The sequence below is a fragment of the Nothoprocta perdicaria genome, unplaced genomic scaffold (assembly GCF_003342845.1).
Source record: "Nothoprocta perdicaria isolate Ctin4 unplaced genomic scaffold, notPer1 scaffold_1, whole genome shotgun sequence".
Classification (NCBI taxonomy): Eukaryota; Metazoa; Chordata; class Aves; order Tinamiformes; family Tinamidae; genus Nothoprocta; species Nothoprocta perdicaria.
Window position 1 is genome coordinate 4,861,808 of NW_020454093.1, and position 20,242 is coordinate 4,882,049.

Here is a 20,242-nt window from a genome sequence, read left to right on the forward strand (position 1 = left end):
CCCACCCTTTGCAAGCCCTTGTCTTCTGCTAAAGTAACGTCCTCTCTGCTGTTCAGGCAAGTGCACTGCTTCACAGGTCAGCTTTTATTAGACATAACAGCCATGGAAAATAGACTGATGCTCACTGAAGTGAACCTAACACAACATATATGGATATATATATGTAGGACTGTCAGATTAAACAATATAATCCATTCTATCATATAATATGTCTCCTTAAGATAGTATATTCCTCCCCTAAACATTTATCTGAGTTTCTTCTTTCCTACAGCCCTGCTGTCAAGTTTATGTGTCTGTCTCTACTCTTCCGCTTCTGTTATTGTGGATGAAATTCAGAATTATTGGACAGTCTTCTCCTGCTGCATGAGTTTTACAGAATTCCCTTTCTCAATTTCGTAGACTAAACAAGTCACATTCTTTTTGTTCTCTCCGTTAAGATAAAATACTCTCTCCCCAGGCATCTCAGTAGTTTTCTCTTCAACTGCTCCAGTTTTATTTCTTATTTTTTCAGCATGGTTGACCAGGCAGCAGCAATAGCCCCATGCACTAATTCAGTATCCAGACAGATGTCTTTTATGAATCTGTCTAATCCAGTCTGCCTTCACATGCCCATATCCCCACTTTGTAGAATCTGGGCATGTATCAAAACTACGTTGCCTTTCAGGCAAAGAGGCTAAACATTTATTCTCTGTCCTATGATCACCAGTGCATCAGTGGCCAATGAAATACTGAAGCTTTCCTTTTACCTTAAAAAAACCCCCAGTCTTTGCCATCAATTTTCTCATTTTCAAACAGAAGTCCCTTTCCTGAAGCCGCCCTGTGAGCATCACCAGCTGCTTTATTTCCTCTGAAAAACTCTATTGGGAAATTATACAACTTTCATTACCTCAGAAAGCAATGGAATTTCATTCAGCTGTTTCTTTTTAAATATTTAATACTGCAACAAATATTCTGATCTAAATATTTTACTGGTTTTGTGGCAGGTGCAGATTACTAAAAAAGTGTTTAAAATAAGATTTTATATCTACATAGAACAAAAATATTTGCATAAGTGACTTAAAATGAATATCTCATTCCAAGACCATCCTTAGTCTTAACAGCCTGAAAACTCATTTTATGACTGAATTTTAAAAGAAATTGAAGTGGTCAAATTTCACTACTCACAAAAGCAGTTTATGATTTAAATATTTTAAATAACTTGGCCCTAATCTTCTTAGGAAAACCTCTTAATTCACTGATTTCCATTATTGCACGTTTTTGGTCTCTATAAAGAGACATATTCCTAATTTCAGCATAAATTAAAAAGGATAGAATTTCACTTTTTTTTTTTTCAGAGGAAAGTTCAACTTCCAGTGACTCAGTCTAACAGATAAAACATGTAAAAGGAGATTAAATGCAATCAAATTATTTAAGTGTAGATTCATTTAACCTTTGTTCTCTAAGTTCTAATCATAGAAAGGAGGATGATAAACTGCAAAATTTCAGCTGAGATATAAAAAAAGGGAATATATATGGGATTACATATTCCCCTGTGTCTATCTAGCTATGTATTTGTACAGATCTAATAAGCATATATAAGCTACTCTCCCAACTCTCCTTTCTCTCTCTAATGATGAGACCAATTCAAGTAATTTGTAGAATCCTAAAATGTGGTGATATAAATAGACAGTGCATCTAAAACCAAAATATTCTTCAGTCTATGATTAAGATGATCCACGCTAAGAAGTTCCCTTGCAGGGTAAGAGATCAAACGGTACACAGTTCTCTCTAACATAGCATTTACTCAGCTCCTGACCACAAAAGTTAAGAGCAATCAAAACAGTATTGCTTGAAGCATGTTACCTTTCTGTACTCTATGGTCTAAAAGTAGTAAGTAGACTGCAGTAGAAATTGTCATTTTGCCTATGCAATGTCAATAGTGAAGAACTACAGAAAGTCTTCATGGGACTGGGTGACTAGGCATTAAAAATATATATATTTACCACATATACTCGTAAAGTGATACATGCATGGAATAGCAATCCTAAATTCTCGCCATTAAATGAAGATCTGTGAAGTGTTCACTATTGTTTAAGAAAAAAAATCTCAAGATCATGACAAGTTGAGCTGAAATTTTTGTGGAGTTATGTCAGTAAGTCTCAAAAAGCAAAGTGAACACAAGAAATCATCAGAAAAGAAGTGAACAAAGCAAAAAGTTCCTTACATCTGAAAGTTTTGTTCCCATCTCAATAATAATACAGCACAACTGAAAAGATTCAGAAAAAAAGTGATAAGGACAAGTGAAATCCATAGTCCCTTGGAAAGTAAAATCCTCTGCCAGATGTACACTCTGCTTAATATAATTTGTATATTCCAAAGAACTTCAGGAGCCAGATTGCTTCCATCCTCAGCATCTGCAAAGAGGGTTTTTCCCGTGCTGAGTGATGTTGGGCCAAATGCCATTAAATCCTTAATGTTCCGCTGATCAGCATAAGGGGACAAATAGCTTGAGCACTTATGACTCTGACATGAGCGATGGGAATGACACCACATCCTCTTGGTAATCTTGAGCACGTTTGATGTGACTACAGCCTCCGCCTCTCAGCATTTGACCATACGTTGTCTATGATGGCAAATGACACTACTGCACAGCACAAAGCCACAGTAAGAAAACCTCAGACATGCTGAAACACTGTATATGATCTGAAATTCCTTACCTGGGAAACTTACTCCTGTTTTTGTCAGTAGTTGCTGTTTTACAATTGAACTACAAATATATTTCTGGATATATGCTCAAATTCAATTACATTCTAATTCTTTTTTCCACTCACCAAAGATATTCCATGGAAACACTTCCATGTTACTCTATCAATACATAAAGCTTTCTTTTAATAGCATCTGAGCTTGTTGCTATCAGAATGGCTACAAAACCTCTCTTAATACCCAGTCACCTGATGTCCTTTCCTCATAGGTGATTATTTATTTGTAGTGGCAGGCACCACACAAGCAACAACTATTACTAGGAGAGTGTTGCAAAAAAAGTCCTGCTAGTTTGCAAAGAATTCTCAGGAGGATTATATACATACACTGGGACCATTCATGTTTTCAGGCATGTATCTGCTAACGCAGGCTGGAGATACAAATACAGAGTTTTGACTGTGGCAGTTGCACCTACCACAAGACTGCATTAGTTCTGCAGCAGATAAAAATTACTGAACTGCAGGACCCAGGGCTTGTAGCAATGCCCTTTCTCAGTGCTGGGAAATAAGGTGACATTTCAGTCACACACATATCTAAAAAAAGTCACTGCATTTAAGCGAACACACTCTTGTGCATGCAGACTGTTAAATCACTGAAGACGGTCACTCCAAGAAGAAAGGCTTCAAAAAGGCACCCTGACAGTCAGAGGTCACCTGACAGTGACCCAGTTAGATGCTCCATTCCATTTTTAATATTCTGATGAGTGGATACTTTAAAACAAACCAAGTGAATAAAGATAAGTTCTTTTACTTTATAATTTTTTTTTTTTATCAGAGAAGAATGAACTACTTTATATGTTACAGAGCGGTATTCCACTTAATACTTTAACCAAACACTGGGGAAAAAAAAGGAGAAAAAAAATAATAAAAGAAAACATGCACACACAGAGGCTACTGTCACTAGAACTTAAAAGTACTGGCAGTAACTGGTAATATGTTCCCAGCAAGCCAATGCTTATCTCTCCCTGTGCCATCTGATCTGAGTAGCAACCTATAAAAACCACAGAGGAGATCCCTAGACAGAAGGCTGGGACTGGCAAACCAAAAACCACTTATCCACAAAACCTAAAAGCAGAGAGAGTATTTTGTACTATGCTCGTTATCGGTTTTAAAATCAACATACTGTTTTAATCATTCAAGAAATCCCTATTGTATTCAAAAGATTCTATACATTCTCATAAAAATGGTAATAGTATCATTCACCTATTGATTCCATTAAATAAATCAGAGGTTTTACACACCATGGCTTCTATTCTAATGCAAATCAGCTCACTTTATTACCAGGATCTGAAACATTTACTTATGTGAGAGCTATTAAACAAAATAGTTTCTCCCCAGTGGTCCAAAATCACAGGCAATTATTTTTCTATCAATAGACACTGCTGACTTCTTCAAACAGCCTGAATGTGTTTCTGTACCACAGTAGATTTCTAAGTGACAACCAGCACAGATGACCCTAAATATTATAGAGCTACACATAAAAATTACTATCATGAAGATCTTCAGCATCCTATAAACCTGATGAGATGCAGAAATAAAAAACTTGTTGGGTCCCTTGTCTCTTACAAATGCTTAGTTTCAAAAAGCAGCCGTCTGCTAAGGCTTGGACGAAAACACCCTCAAGCGAGCAGCAACCTTTCTGGTACTTCCCCTGAGCTCAGAATTAGACTCTTGAGTGTCAGCAGAAACAAACCAGCAACTTCTATTAACTCTTAGCAATTTCTTTTAATCACAAAATGAAGCCAAATTCTCCTTTGTAAATACAGTTCAGTAAGACATAGATCAATAGGCTTATGCACTTGCATTCACAACAATCGTTGCTGACAGCACCTATGTTTTACACCGTCTTTCCCTTCCACCTCCCTTCAAAAAAGAGCAATATAAATTAAAATGGTTCTGAAATCAAAAAAAAAAGAGAGAAAACACCGACAGATCATTTACCAAGTCTCACAAGGAAAAGCTTAAGAAAAATTCAGTGAGAGCATTCAGTCCTGAGAATGTTACCAGAAATTGAGGCTTATGGAGTAATGGAGAAAACAGAATTGCAAAGTCATTTTCTCTGCTGCAAAGTGGATGTCAATGAACTTGGAAGTTAAGACCTAGAAACTGTTGATTGAAACATACCGCTCGATCTTCCCTGTAGCACTGATACCACGAAAGGAAGGCACTCCTCAGGTAGCAGGCACCAAAACACACCATTTCTTATAGTCAGAAAGGGAAATATTAAGCTGAGACTTAAACCATAATTTCACTTCAGCCAGAGGCCACACTGTAACTTGCCCTTGGGATTAGATTCTCACACCTGCAGCTACCAAACAGACAGGATTTTTCCAGCTGCCCAGTAGTTTCCTCTGCAAAGGACCAAACACTAAGGTCACATGGAAAGCCTGCTGTAGGTTGCACAAATTATTGACGGTAGGTTCACTAAGGCCATTAGAAAGAGTTGCCAACACTTAATTTAATTTTCAGTAAACTCAGAATAAAGAAAAAGCTCAGAAGAAAATAACTTCAAGGTTATTTCTTTTAAAAGTTCAATGCAGTGTTACGCTGCTGCTACCAATATTTGATGTTTCAAAAGACAGACAATTCCTCTCACTACTGGAGGAATTTTTTTTTCTTTTTTTTGCCGAGAAACATGATGCATTTCACTTCATCTACACAGGTAAAATAAATTAATTTTTGCTTTTCTTCTCAGTCATTTAAAGCCTAGTGTTTTCCCTTTGTACTTAGAATAAATATATAAATAAATGATTCCAAAGTGGTTCTAAATGATAATGTAGAAGTTAAAAACCCCGGCAAGTTTTGATTTTCCTATTTCAGTTGCATCTGTATAACCTTGTCTCTGTCCATCCTCATTCGTAAACTGAATTAGCGAGTTGCACAAGTAGTGTGATGCCTTAATTAGTTAAGTTGCTTGGCACAGTCCAGGGGAGAAAAAAATCAAAACATTTTATAAATATATGCAAACAGGTCTTCTATAGTCATTTCTAAATGCTGAGGGCTCCATGGGCCAACAAAATACACATATGCTTTTAATTATTTTTTTTTCTTTCTGAACCCTGATATCTGGAGCATTTATTTCTTCTCAGAAAGGAAACTCTGGAAATGTCAAGGGCTCCCCCAACCTACACTGTGACAGTGAATTACTGGAGAAATAAGGGTTTTTCTATTTCACTGAGGAAAGACATTTTGTGACCTTTTGTTGCTCTATGGCACTAATGAGTTTTCTACAGAACTATGGAATGTGCTGTTGCTCTATTAAAATTAAAATTTTTGAGAAATAGCCATGACCTTAACTGTGTAAAAATTAATAGAATGCTGATTTTGAAGAAACAGATGAAGCCCGAGGCACCTAACTCCTTGTTGTCACGTTGATGATGCCACACAGAGAAACTCACACAGTGAAGCTCACTGATCTTAAATCCTTTAGGGGAACATTGGGAACAGTTAGCTCCCACTTTCACTATTATTCCTTTTAATTTTACTTTTCTCTTAATGATGTTTGATTTCAAATACAAGATTTACATTAGAGTATCACGCTCAGTCGGTTACCTTTCAAAATGCATGTCCTCCTAAACTTAATGATAATAAGCATATAGAAATGTTCTTGCTGTTTTTTAAGTATTCTCCATCTTGTGTTTTACAATCAGAGATAAATATAAATAGTAGCAATATATACACACACATATATATATATTTACCAATCTACTCAGTAAAATCCAGAACTATTAACAGCATCAAAAAAATCTTCAAAAACTTTAACAAGGCCAACCATTTTTCCAGACTACTACATTCTTACACAATTATACATTTTTAAAAAATGGTTATTCTAACTGAAAGTAAACTACTAATCCATGTTCCCATTTCAGTTTCCCCATTCCCTTCTATACACTTAGTCACCTCATTATACCAGTGGCTTTCCTTCACATTTTCATTCTGCAAGAGCAGATTCCAGGTATTAGCCTGTCACAGGCATGCAGGATGCTTATCCTCCTCAAAGCCCACAGAGCACACACACCCAGGAATAGCTACACTTCCTAATAACCTCGGCTGTTACTGGATTTTTCCATTACTGGGATTTTTCCCACTTCTTTTAATAACTGTGAAACAGCTAAGTCAGCAGTAAAAAAAAATTAAGGAAAAAAATCATCTTTTATTTGGGCACAATATGTAATAAATAGTGTCTAAAGGCATCTAATGTGTCCTTAAATCAAGATAAATCATTTTGGTATATAGGTGGATACTATATATAATGCTATAGCTATTCTAATGCAATTATAATGTCCATAAATGATAAATCAGTTCCAGAAATTAAATGCTTTCTCCATTGTATCACATAATATGTTCATTCTGCACAGAGCAGATCTAGCACCCTATAAGCAATCATTTATTTTGGCAATTAATAGTTCAATATATGAGGTAATGTCTTTTTCTAAATGCCAAGGAGAGCAATGTAAAGTCTGATTGATTACTTTTGTTCAATGCAAGCTTGGAGGAAAAAAGAAAAGGAGAAAAAAAAAATCACAAAACAACAAAACATTTTAAAAACTTCTCTGAATTTCTGTCTGGCTGTCTGCATATATAAATTTATCTTTAAAATAAATTGACTACAATTAGTAGGCTGCAATCTTATGCTTTTGAATCTTTAGTTTAGGGTAAAGTCTAGAACTTTAAATGAAAGTAAAAGTTTTATCAGCCTCAAATGACTCTACCCAGTCAACATTTAATCTGGATATATCTCTAGTTTACTTAAAGATTTCAACTTCCTTTTGAAGATATAAAGTATCCATATGATCAGTCTGGAAGGTTTTACAAAATTTACACACTTCATTAATGAATATAGTAGATTTAAAAAATAATACAGTATATACTGACAGATCTTGATTAACAACTCTGAACTGAAGCATACATTTTCTTTCAGCGTATCATTTAGTTCTGATTCTCAAAAAAAAAAAAAAAAAACAGTCTACCGTGGGATATAAAGTTTCAATATTACTCCAAGGCAGGCCATCTAGCAATGACTGTGTGGTCAGAAATATGTTTGGTTTAGCAGTTATGGGAATCTAGACTTAAATCCAGTTGGTTTTTAATTCAGCTGAATCACCAGAGCTTGATGAGATGCCATGAGGCTGTCTAAGAGAAAGCAGATCTTTCACAATGGAAGAGCTGACGTCACCCTCGTAGCTGCCAAACCAGCAGCTTGCTTTTTTTTCTTTTTTCTTTTTTTTTTTTTTTTTTTTAAGACAAAACAAAGCTACAAAAATGGTACAAACTACTATATTTTGGGGTTTTTCTTCCCAAAAAAAATTTTAAAAATGGAAATCAGATTTTTACTTTGTTAACTTTTAAACTATTTTATGTGCTTTATTTGAGCTTTTGTACCATTCACATCACAGAGAAAAAGACGTTCAAGTTTCAATGTAATACTAGTTCTGATGGTTTTAATTTTCTTAATTTACTACCAAGCTCTAAAATTAATAGAAAATATGAGCGTTTCAAGCACAATCCTGGAAGAGACCAGATCATTCACACCAGTGTCCTACTTTTGAGGCAGTCTCTCAGCCATTCACTCCTCATTTGGTGGGGGGTGGAGGAGTGGGAAGCATTATGCAGAAATGACTAGGATAACAAAAATAATGGCAAGGCTAGAATGGCAGGACCACGTATCTTCTCCCTCAGGCCCCAGCCTCACTAGCAGCCAGCCAGCACTGGGAGTGCAGCCTCTGCCTCCTGCATGACCCAGCTCAACCCTGCCTTGCTCTGGCACCTCCTTGGGTGAGGGCATTCAACCCACCCGCCCAGAGGAAACCCATCTATTCATCACCCCAGCTGAGCAGCTGAATCAGACCATGGACGTATCTGATGGGCACTGGAATAAGTGTGAAAGAAACACTGAGAGGATGTGGCTAACGAAGGGGAGAGGAGGAAGCAACCAACTGCTGTCACTTCAGCCCATGACATGAGACAGAAACCTGAGAGCTGTATTTCAGAGCCATCAGCAGTCTCACCTATCCCCAGAAATACTTTCCAGTCTCTTCCTTTGTGTCAGGACTAGCGCTCGGCAAAGTTGTATTCTGCAACTGACCCTGGGAATGTATTCAAGAGAAAGAAAGAGCCTATTACAGTCTGAACCAATATCCTGACTCCTTTCATAGCTTGACTATATAAATGGCTTTGGCTACCCAAGACAGTGGGGAGTGGAGCTGAGCACATATGGGAAGCAGGACTTGCACATATGGGAGGCAGAACGTGCTCCTTGGTAAGCATTATCAACCTATACTACCTTAAACTACTATGCTACTTGGAAAAAAAAAATACTGCTTCCAGCTGAGGTTTCCTGGTGGCTTGAACTGATGGAGCTGCCAGGAGCAGTTTGCCATCACCAGCCATCCACTCCATCCACTTGCTCCCAGTCATACAGTTAAAGGGAAAACTAATTTATCCGGTTGATTTGGTAGAAGTCTTTCCTATTTATTTATTTTGATTTATTTATTATTTTCTAGGCTAGTTTGGCTGGCTAATCTGGTAGAAAAAAACATCTTTTCATGCAATTTCCAGCTCCAGGGAAGTAGAAAAGGTTGGGAGGAAAGAGCAGTAGTTCACCAAAGGCCTGGCTTTGCCACTGAGGCCACACTGGACCCTCCTCAGCACTTGGGTTTATGGCCTTCACCCCAGTCTCACACTCCGAGGGCGACGCTGCCTCCTCTGTGAAACCACCACAAGGGCTGTGGGTTAGCACTGCAAACCAGATCAGCTCTCTCGAATGGAAAGATTATTTTTAACCCTGGACTACCATAGGTCACTGCCATAGGTCAGGAGCAGCAAGAGGGCAAGAGCCTGCAGCTGAGGACAGAAACTCCTTTTTGGCACCAACCAAGGGGAAGGGAACAAATAACAAACTGCAGTCTGAGAAGCTGCAAGGAAGATACAAACCATGCGGATGAAGAAAGCTGAGCTCACAGATAAATGGCAATTGTGTGGGACAGCAAAAGAAGCCCTGTCAGGCTCTTGTACCATGGAACTGCAGTCACACTAGAGTGTTTTTCCTCTTACGTTGTTCATTTTTAACAGTAGGAACAAAGTACAGTGCTTTGACACAAGACTAGAGTATGGCTAGGGAATTTTACTTACTATCAGACACAAGTTTCTGAAGACAGGTTTTTAAATGACAAAATGCACTGGACCTGCTGGTGTAACCTCAACTGATGCCTCAGAGCTTGAAAAATTGCATGTTACCCCATGAGCAGTAAACTCACAGGCTCTAATAGACCAGAGGGGCAAAAAATGTAGTTTGCTCTGTAATCCAGCTAGCACTTTCAAGCTTCAATCTGTGTTGCACACTTAGCTTCGTTACGACTAAATTATTTCTTTTGCTCAAGTTCTTCCTTGAAAGCATTTAGTCACAGAGATGTAAAAGTTTTGAATAAAATACAACTCAAATTTTCTATTTCAATTAAAAATCCATAAATTACACAACTTCCTATGGTTCATATTCTAAAAAAATATATATGAAATTGGCTTATTCAGGCAGATATGAAGATAAATTTATCCATTAACTAAAAATAACATATATGTAACCATTAAGTAATACATACACTGAAAGAATTAAATAATACATGCACTGAAAGAATATATGAATAATTTGCAAAAACTCAAAAAGGTACAGGAACATGGAGCTGGACCAAGTGCAAGTATAATGATAACCCTGTGTGTGCACAACCACCACAACGCAGTGCCTTTCTTAATTACATGATCAGAGCCCTCCTAGTTTAACCCCAACCTCCTGGAAGGCTTATTTTGTTTATGTTTAATAAGATCTTGAGATTCAATTTCCTATTTGCTGCTCTGCAGTACTCTGCAAACCCAAAGGTTTGGCTAATCTACATCTTCCAGTCATTACTTTCTATTTCGCTTTCTACAGAAAAGAAAATATTAGTACAATATGGACGCTCCATCTGGCTTTAGGTCAAGGGAAATTTTAAATGGACTTGGATAGTCCACATGCAAGATGGGCGTAAAGAGGCCAAAGACTTAATAATCAACACAGAAGGTGAAAAGGAGCTGAGCAAAACAAATATGTTTGTACTTTCAACTGTAGACAAATGAACACTTCGATCTCAAAGCAGGACAAGGAGACAAAGCAGGACTACCCTGGTCAAAAACATCATCATAAATAAATGACCCATTAATAAAATGGCCCATTCCCGAAAGCACAAAATCATTCCAACTTTCAATCAGTTTAAAAAGAAATTAAGCGTATTAGCATAATAATTCAAGTACAAAGAAATCTGGATTCTTCTCTCCCAGCACTAAATTATAAATTAACGTTCTCTGTGCCTTACAAGTGATTCAGAGTATTTAAAAGAATGCTGATCTGAGAAATGCAGTTTTATACCACTGTTACACGTGACAAAAATATTCTTATCAAATCTGTCAGTAACAATTAATTGCTCTCAAATACTTTGAGAATATTATTATAAAATCAAAATGAAGAACCACCAGTGTATGCAGCTGAGCACTGCCTGATTTTGACTGTTAGTGCTATTACAGTGGAAAGGAAAGTAGGCAGCAAGGAAAGTTGCCAAGGTTGTCTTTGCTGAGGAGAGAGAGAAATCCATGGTACGTAAGGGAATGCTAGTAATGAGTTACATTAAAAAAAAAAAAGTGATTCTAGTTTTCAAACATCTCTGGGAAAGCACTTTCTGTACTTAGGCTCCTGAGCACTTCCTTTTCTCATCCACCTTGTATTTAACCAGGAAAGTGCCTATTCCAACACCTCAGCTGAGCTCTGTCATGACAGTGCCCACAAGCAAAAAGATGGTCTCTGAAGCATGCCTCAAAATACCACATCAGGGCCAAACATTACACAGGAATGCTACAGCTCACTGAGTGCCCTTTGAAGGGAAATTGGAGAGGCTACACCTTAATTCCATCAGTATGTAGGAATTATCTGCAGGCAGTGCTGTCCGGCCAGCATTAGCTATGTGCAATGTGGTCCTTTCCCAGAGCAGCACCACAGAACTAGACGTGCACTGCAGAGGACCTTATCCATTTCCATCAAGCTACTTGAGAGCAACTCCCATCTATCTTGCAGACCACTGCCTGCATGGTACTAGTTTCCCTTTGTTGGGATTTACTTCATTTAATGAAACGCAGGAATGCTATAAAAACACTGGAAAGGACACATTCCAATGCTCTGCATGAAAAAATCTCTGTTAGAAGAGTTCGTAGTCCTTAGCAAACTAATAATGTTGAATCATAAAAAAGACCATGTTTAGAAAGCTACACAACTGGCAAACTTAAGCTCCAGCTCATGTGAAAGATCCAATTCATGTGATGTTGGAACAAAAACAGCCACGAAGTTTGGAACTTCTTTGCTTCACTCAAGCTCAGGTTTTCCATTTGCAAGGTCAATAACACAACTATATGACATAAATATCGTATAGAAAAATACTGAGAGTAGGTAGTGCAAGCAGTTCAGTGGCAGCTACCTACTAAGTTTGGGGTTTTTGCTTTGCTTTGTTTTATTTTTTTGGCAGTGTTCCTCCCCGTACACCTCAGGTACCTGTCTGCTCCTCAGCAATCCCACGTCCTAAAGCACTTCATTTATATCTTAGAGTCAGAGCTCTGTGAAATGGAGACTGCGTGGGGATCGTGATTTAGGATGTATTTATGGTGCCTGGGGAATGATGTTCCTGTATCTTTAAGCTAAGCTATTCCCAAGCAGAAAGCATCCTACTCTATTTTGCTTCACCCTGAATGAAATACTTTGCTAAAGGAAAACACATAGAACATTAGGAAGACAAACTGTGTTTAACAAGCTTTCAAAAATCAATAGTATACTCACATGGAGAATCATCCACAAACATGGGGTCTATGTTATGAAGCAGTTCAATTCTGGGAGATGCTTTTCCTTCACTGAGAGAGATTTCAAAAGGAAATGTTAATTTCTTTTTACAGCTCACTAGGATTATGCATGTTTTATTTTTCTCATTCTAATACAAAACAAGTTCATACACATAAATTAATTACCATCAACTTTAATGGGAATGTTCTTTCAAGACCCAGTAGCAACAGCTTTTGCCACAGTCTTCCCTGACCTCCCTTCTGGTTACTGAAATCACTCGTGAATTACTCAAGAATTACACGAAAGCAGAGTTTCACAATACCCAACTTTAAAATTAAAATGTAGCAGTAAATATTAGCATGATAGACTTGTCTTTGGGCACATCCTCTGGAAACCCCCACGAGAACCATCACCCAGGAGCACTGAAGGCATTTGACAAGGTGCCTCACAGAGTGCCCTGGCTCGGCCACCCCTCAAAAACCAAACTACCTCCAACAACTTCCAAATGACTTCAATTCTCTCTCTCTCTCAAAAAAAAAAAAAAAAAAAAAAAAAAAAAAAAAGAATAAGCAGAAAAGATTATCCAGGCCCCTGAACCACCTGACATTAAGAATACAGAATCAAGTAATATAAAACTTATAGGAAATTCAGGAAACCTCCAAAAGAGGCCAATGCATACTTTAATATGCATTCGTGAAGAAAGTCTTTATAATTAACAATACTTACATGCAGCTTAAAGCTTTCAGTAAACAATTAATTAAAATCAATATTGTTCTATTATCTTTCTAAAAAAAATTCATTTTGATTAAATATAAAACTACCATGGAGGATTACCTAAAGGACTAAAGGTAGGGAGATGATACATTTGTTTCATTAATGCACAGAAGTTCTTCAGACTACAGCATTATGAATTCAGTGTGCAAAAAACTGTCAGAAAGAAATGTTTTCCCCCCAAAACATGTAAAAAGTTAGCTTTTTTTCCCCCCCCTCTAGTATCTTTACTAGTCACATGCCTAACTAAGAGTGTCTGGCCTTATTTAGCAGAATCCGTGCTTCCCAGCCAGTCAACCTGGGGTTATTCCTCCCAGCACTTGTCCTTGTTCAATCTCATGAGGTTCCTCTCTGCCCAGCTCTCTAAACTGTCTAGGTCCATGGTTAATGTGCCTAGATTAATTGCAGTTATGAAATCAGCTAGTTTATTCTGAGAATTTCACTGTGTTCTTTCCTGCAATGTTTTAAAAACATAAGGAAAGACCTCTTATCCGTTAGTGAACTTGAACAAAAATCTACACGTGATCTTTCACACTGGTCTTTTTTGTTTTTTAATAGGCACAAGGTGTCCTTGGGAAGGAATCCAAGGTTTTCAAGGGTAAATTTATCTCACAAAAACATCCTCAATGCTACTAGGCAAAAGCTTTTGTAATACATTGCCATATACTGCATTCCTCTGGGTCATATCTGTACACATTTCCCTAAAACAATTATTTTTCAGATATGCCACTAAAAGAGCTGAGTATAACATTTAGATATCTCGTTCTTCAGCATTCCTTTAAAACCAAAATTAGCTGTCAGATTTTTTTTTCCCCAACAAGCATTTAATTCCTCATATTAATGTAATCATTTGGTATATTAAAAAAACAAGTTGATCTTGCTTTGTTTACTTCATCCAATCAATTCTTGTATTTCTGACATTATCAAAATATAAAACTCTGACAAAATGCTGACAAGCATTTTGAAGACAAGTTGACTATTTTGACTGCATTTTTTCCTCAGTTCTCTCACTCCCTATCATACTGCCACACACGCTTTACTGTAATCAACACTGTGGCTTTTCATTTTCCTGTTAATGCAAAACAAAATGCTTTTTTTTGTTCTGAGCAAGGACATACTAGATATTCAGTACTGAAGAACAAACTATATCAAAACAATACATTGACCAGGGCAGCTTTCTACAAACAGAAAATTAATTTGACTCACATTATCATTGCAATGGAGCAGCAAATATCCAGAAAACAGATATTTCTTAGAAATGCAAGCACCTTTTGGGGCACTTGCTCAGAAATTTGCTGTTCAGTCTGGATTGCCTCACAGATAGCATTTCCTTTTTTTTTTTTTTTACTAAGCGTTCTTGGTATTCTTGATTGTCCTTTTTGTAAAAGTTTCCCAACTGATAGCGTTTTTTTTTTTTAATACAATTTCTAAATATGTACATGGTTTTAGAGCTTCCAGGTACAGCTGTAGCAGTAGGTATTGCAGCTGTATTTATGACAACCTAAGGTACTATCTACTATGATTTACTTGAGATTGAAGTTTCAGTCAGGTGGGCAGAAATATTTTGGGAGTGAAGAGTTGCATCAAAGGGGCTGAATAGCTGAGACCAGCAGCAATGAGCTGCAGTGGCAGAGGAAAACCTATCTAACAGCCCTATGGGAACTCTGGAAAGAATTCCTGTTGCCATGTCCCACAGGCAGATTTTGGGGAATCCGGATAGCCAGGAGCGGGCAGACACAATGATGCCATGTTATTTACATTTATTAGCTAGGTAAGATAGGAGGACAAAAGAGAGTTTTTTTCTTTTTTGGTGACCAATAAACTATTTGCTTCTGAAGCCGAATTTTCATGACATTTGCTCCTAACCATCATCTTCCTTATGATGCTTGTGTTAACGAACAGTTGCAGACACATTGGCACTTCTCTTTACCTCGAGAACATAATATAATCCATGTCATGTGAATACAATTCATAATGTGGACTAGCAAACAACTTAAAATCAGTACAAAAACTTAATTTTGTTTAAGGATTTCAGAATTTATATAAATGAGAATACAAATACATCATGCCTCTGAAAATGGATGGGTTTTTTATAGTTAAGAGATCAGACAGATACTGGAATGAATCCCATATTCCTGAGACTTATACATTTTGAACATCTAAATGAAGGGTCTAAATTTTTATCCTTTTTTCCATTGCTTACCCACATATCTAACAAGAGGTTTTAGATTAAAGTAATTCATCACAAGAAGCATATGAATATTTTTATTAGACGGTGCTGATAAAACATAGTTGTCACGTGGTAGCAGTCTATTAACAACTTCTTTTCAAACAGGGGCAGAATATTAGCAAATTCTATTATTTCACTCATTATGAGCCCCCTGCTCCTAGAAACATGATGTGTTTGAACTTTCCATCAAACCTCACCGAAAGGGCATTGTGCCTTTGTTGTTCACTATCCTATTCAAGTGACCTTTTGAGTTATGATCAGGAAATTTGGCACGCTCATTTCTCTTGATTCTAAGTGAAAACCGTGTAAAATTTGACATTTCTGGCATAGGTCAGCCAAGTAGTCATCTAACAGTTCACAAAAACTGACTTCTTTTCCTCCGAGAAAGTCACACTAGACACTGACTCTCCAGGCTGGAATAATTAAAAGACAAACAAATAAACAAATCTGAGCTCACTACTTCCCTAGCTGTATTAGTAAAAGTGACATTCAGTCCTTATGTGAGCTGGACTTGAGTGCCAGGAGCATGCAGGGAGGCACAGCTGTACCTATCTTGCACTGCATATACAAATTTTACCACTAAAGTGATCTGATCTGGGAAGATCAGTTCGTGACAAAGAATACCTGGCTGAAACAGGATATGAGGCAGATGAGTATTCTCTTGCAGGAAAAGTCAGCCTATGGTTTAGGAGTATGCTGGGATCCTGCAGGCACGATGCAGGATCAAAACCATCAACACGTAAAACACTTCACCGTCCCTGGCTGGGCGGGAGACTCCATTCCTTTCTGTGAGCTAATGATCTCCGGTTCAATTATATACCTCTGTGTCTTCTTCCATGTGGAAGCGAGCCACACAGTGCACCTGGGCACGAGGCCACAAGCTCTCTGACATTCCAGCTAGGATGGTTCCTCACAACGCAGGTTCTCAGAAAGAGACTGCACCAAGAAAACAAGTAAGGCAGGACCCAAACGCTCTCCAAGCTCGCAGGGTTTGGATAACCCATGTAACACAGAGGTGCACAGAGCCAGAGGGAGCCCAGAACAAGTTCATGAGCTTGGTCTCATTGGCAGCTCTGTTGCAGCTGAGCTGCCTCCTGCACAGCCACCTAGGCCTTTCCCCGCTGCATTCCCAAGTGTGCTGGCTTGCTAAAGGGAGCACAGCAGCACAACCTGACAGGAGCCAGGTCAGGTCTTGCACTGCCCCCAACTTCACAGGCTTTCTAAGAACATGGATGTGCTGGACATTATGTCACAGATGGTTATACTTTGAGTATAACCATCTAAGCAAATGGTTATACTTCGAGTAACTGAAAGGACCTGTACTGAGTTAAACAAATCCTGCAAATTCAAAGCTGAATCCACACTCAGCTGATTTAACATCTGCACAGATTTCCCATATGTCCAATTCCAGAAACATACTGCAGAAATACCAATTTGGTTCTGTAGGAAGGAGGGCTGCGTTCATTAAATTCACTATATTTTACGCTACAGTGTGCAAAATCAGCTAATGTACTTCTGATTCACAGAGAACTCTAGAAGCAGTACCCCACATTTTAGCAATGTCATGTCTATGCTAAACAAACTCAGGCTAACCTTGTGTGGAGATTTTGAATCTGTGACCAGGATTAATCTACAACCTGGGTAATTTTCTCAGTAACCAAGTTAACTGCACTTAAACCTTCCCTTTACTTAGGGGAAAGAACATTTACACTTTCCCCCCCAATTCCAGCTCTGTTCTCTAGGCTCATTAAATTCTTTTCATGCTAGAATTCTGACTCAGTCATTAGGCATGCAAGTTACCTGATAGTTTTCCAAACATCAAAGCCATCCAGAGGCTTAGTGCCATTGGTACGCCCTCCAGCCAGGTGTACCAGCGTTGGCAGCCAGTCGGAGATATGGATAAGTTCGTGGCTTTCTACACCTTTCCGCTTCAGCAAAGGACTCGCCACAAAGCCTACTCCTCTCACTCCTCCTTCCCAAAGAGTCCATTTTCTTCCTCTCAGTGGCCAGTTGTTTCCACCTGACAAAGTTTGTCCTCCATTATCTGAAATATGAGCAATTTAAATAAATTGTTAGAAAGTAACTAAAAAAACCCCAAAGTAATATTTACTCATTCATTTTAAAATATTTTCACAAGACAGTACACAAGGACTTGTATGTCATTATTTGGGTGTTTATACATGCTGCATATTCAGACCATAAATTCTTATAATGCAGAGTAGCAATGTCCTGCATTACCACAAGCTGATGATTTAGAATGGTACCAGTAAGGGCAGCCCCTGATGGTTTCAAACATTTAGACTTCCAAAGCTTTCAGAATCAAAGACCTTAAATACTTAGTTCCAATTATTTACCTAGAACTACATCAGGAGCTGCTGTCGATGCCTTTGTTAGTACTCAAACCACTCTATCATTCTATTTTCAAATACTTTAGAAAGCAAAGCTGTTACTCCAGAGTCCAGACAACACTCATAGCCTGGAACAATTTTTAAGCAGCATGTGATTTGTGATGTCACATAAAACTGACAGATTCTTGAGCAAAAATAGAAAGTCTGAATGAAAAGAACTACAGTTAAAACAATCTGCAAATACACTGAATCTATTATGTCTGGTGAGAACACCACACCACATGAAGTTGTTACAGAAAAAGATGAACTGTTATGAAATTAACTCAGAAATATCTGTATGAATTACTGTTTTCATGAATACTATTTTCAATAGCAGGTATTGAACTGACATTCAGTATTACTTTGCCTTGTTTATATTTTGAGTAATTTTTTTAAAAAACTAGAAATTTGAGGGAAGAAACAGGAAATACATTTCCAGTATGTTACAGAAGAAGCTTCCTATAGCTGACATACACCAAAAAGATCCCACTTCTGTTTCATTGACTAGATATCAAGGTAACCCCCTACTGTCTACCGTGCACAAGAGACTCCCCTTAGTTTGACTAAGGGACAAAATAGGGCAAGCAGCAACCAGGTAGAGGCCACCGATATTTCTCATGCAAGGATGATGTTGAGCACTAATATCTGAGAACTCAAACTGCAGTTGCCAGTGACAGAAAAGGCACCAGTTCTGGCAAGGATCCTTTATAAGTATAAATAGCGTGTGTCAGGAATACTCAGGGATCTTCTGTAGCTATTAACCCTGAGTGGCATTATAATAAATGAGATCTTATCTCCACTCTGTTGAAACAAAGTTTGGACATGAGTAATCAAATTATAAATATTTAAAACATCTTCCTCGTACCAAAAGCTACTGGTTTCCTATATCAGTTCAATACTTGCATGAGAGTTAGTTCAGCCCTGAATGAGACTATCAGCAATGAAACAGCAAGGAAATTATAGCAGTTGAGTGTTTTGAGGCATAAAGAGGGAAGAATGTGTATTTCCTGGATTACAGTCAAATTTGATTATATTTCAATTTTTTTTTTCCTGAGACTTTATTATTTTTAGCTTAGTTGAAGACATCCACACCCTCCCACTTTCATTATGCTTTTTTTTCCTTCCATTGAGCTTTCTGGGACAAGCACTCCCTCTAACATATAACTGGTAAAGCACCATGTGCAATATCAGTATTCAGACAACACAAATGCATACAAAACAGGGAAAAATAATTGTTCTTGTTTGGATAACATCTGGCACGGAAATGAAACAAAACCGCAAATATCCATCGGCATATGAAACAAGCTTCAACCTGCTCATTTTTAATTCTCATTTTCACAATGCTAGAACTTGTAATTTCCTTCTCCCCAAGGAGTCACATTCAAGTAATCCTTTTTGCTTGATTTTCTGACTAAATTATCAGTAAATTTTTGAGGTAGGGAAAATGATGATTTTTGCTTTGATTCCTAAGGTTTGTTTCCTTTCCAGACAATCCCAGCAGAGCTGTGATGCTTCAGTGTACTTTTGATAGATTTTATCTTTCAAATAATCTAAAACTTTGATAGCAGTTCATATAGAAGGGAAACCACTTTTTTTTTCAAAGTTAAATCTAAACTGCTTTTGCTTTGCCTTAGTTATTAATATCAAAGTTAGCAATCATTATCAAATAATATGTTAAAGAGGGGAAGCACAATATTGAAATATCATAATGAAGTCGGTTTTGATGAAATGTCAAACTAACTAGTAATTAACAAAAAGGTGTGGGGGGGAAGGAGAATAAACAAGTTTCAGCTATTGCCTAAGCAATAAATTTGGGAGAGCCTTGAAAAACGGGAGGCCAGGCAAGATCAGATTGAGCCCAAGGCCTGTTCAAAGGCCATACCAGCTACTCATCTCCAACATGCTCATTCTGGTGCATCACGCTGCCACCACGCTCACTCCTTGGAGCTCACTGACTCTGCCCATCTTTCCTGGGAAAACTCCCTGCCTCTTACCACATACAGACGCCTTGCGCATTCCAGAAGATAGGAAACTACACCAGGTGGGTCAAATGTTTCAGCGGTTTGAGTTGATCCCAGGGGACTGATGACTCACTTTGCCATCCTGCCATGGGTTTACTTTAGTGCTGCTAATTCTGAATAGTCCTTCCTAAACCAAAGACACATTCAAGTAGGTTTTCTCCCTGAGAACGCTTTCATGTGAAGTTCTCTAGACCTCTACTTTATCCTTCCTTCCACTCCATGTGTTTTTCCCTTTCGTATTACATATT

General features: G+C 37.8%; 1 protein-coding gene across 1 annotated transcript in view; it reads right to left on the bottom strand.

Moving 5' to 3' along the window:
- ARSB (arylsulfatase B) overlaps positions 1-20,242 on the bottom strand; it is a 50,597-nt gene that overhangs the window by 2,901 nt on the left and 27,454 nt on the right. Inside the window, exons 5-6 of the mRNA XM_026035412.1 lie at positions 17,387-17,630; positions 12,586-12,656 (exon numbers count right to left, since the gene is read on the bottom strand). Coding sequence (XP_025891197.1) covers positions 12,586-12,656; positions 17,387-17,630 — 315 coding nt within the window. The remainder of the gene's footprint in view (positions 1-12,585; positions 12,657-17,386; positions 17,631-20,242) is intronic.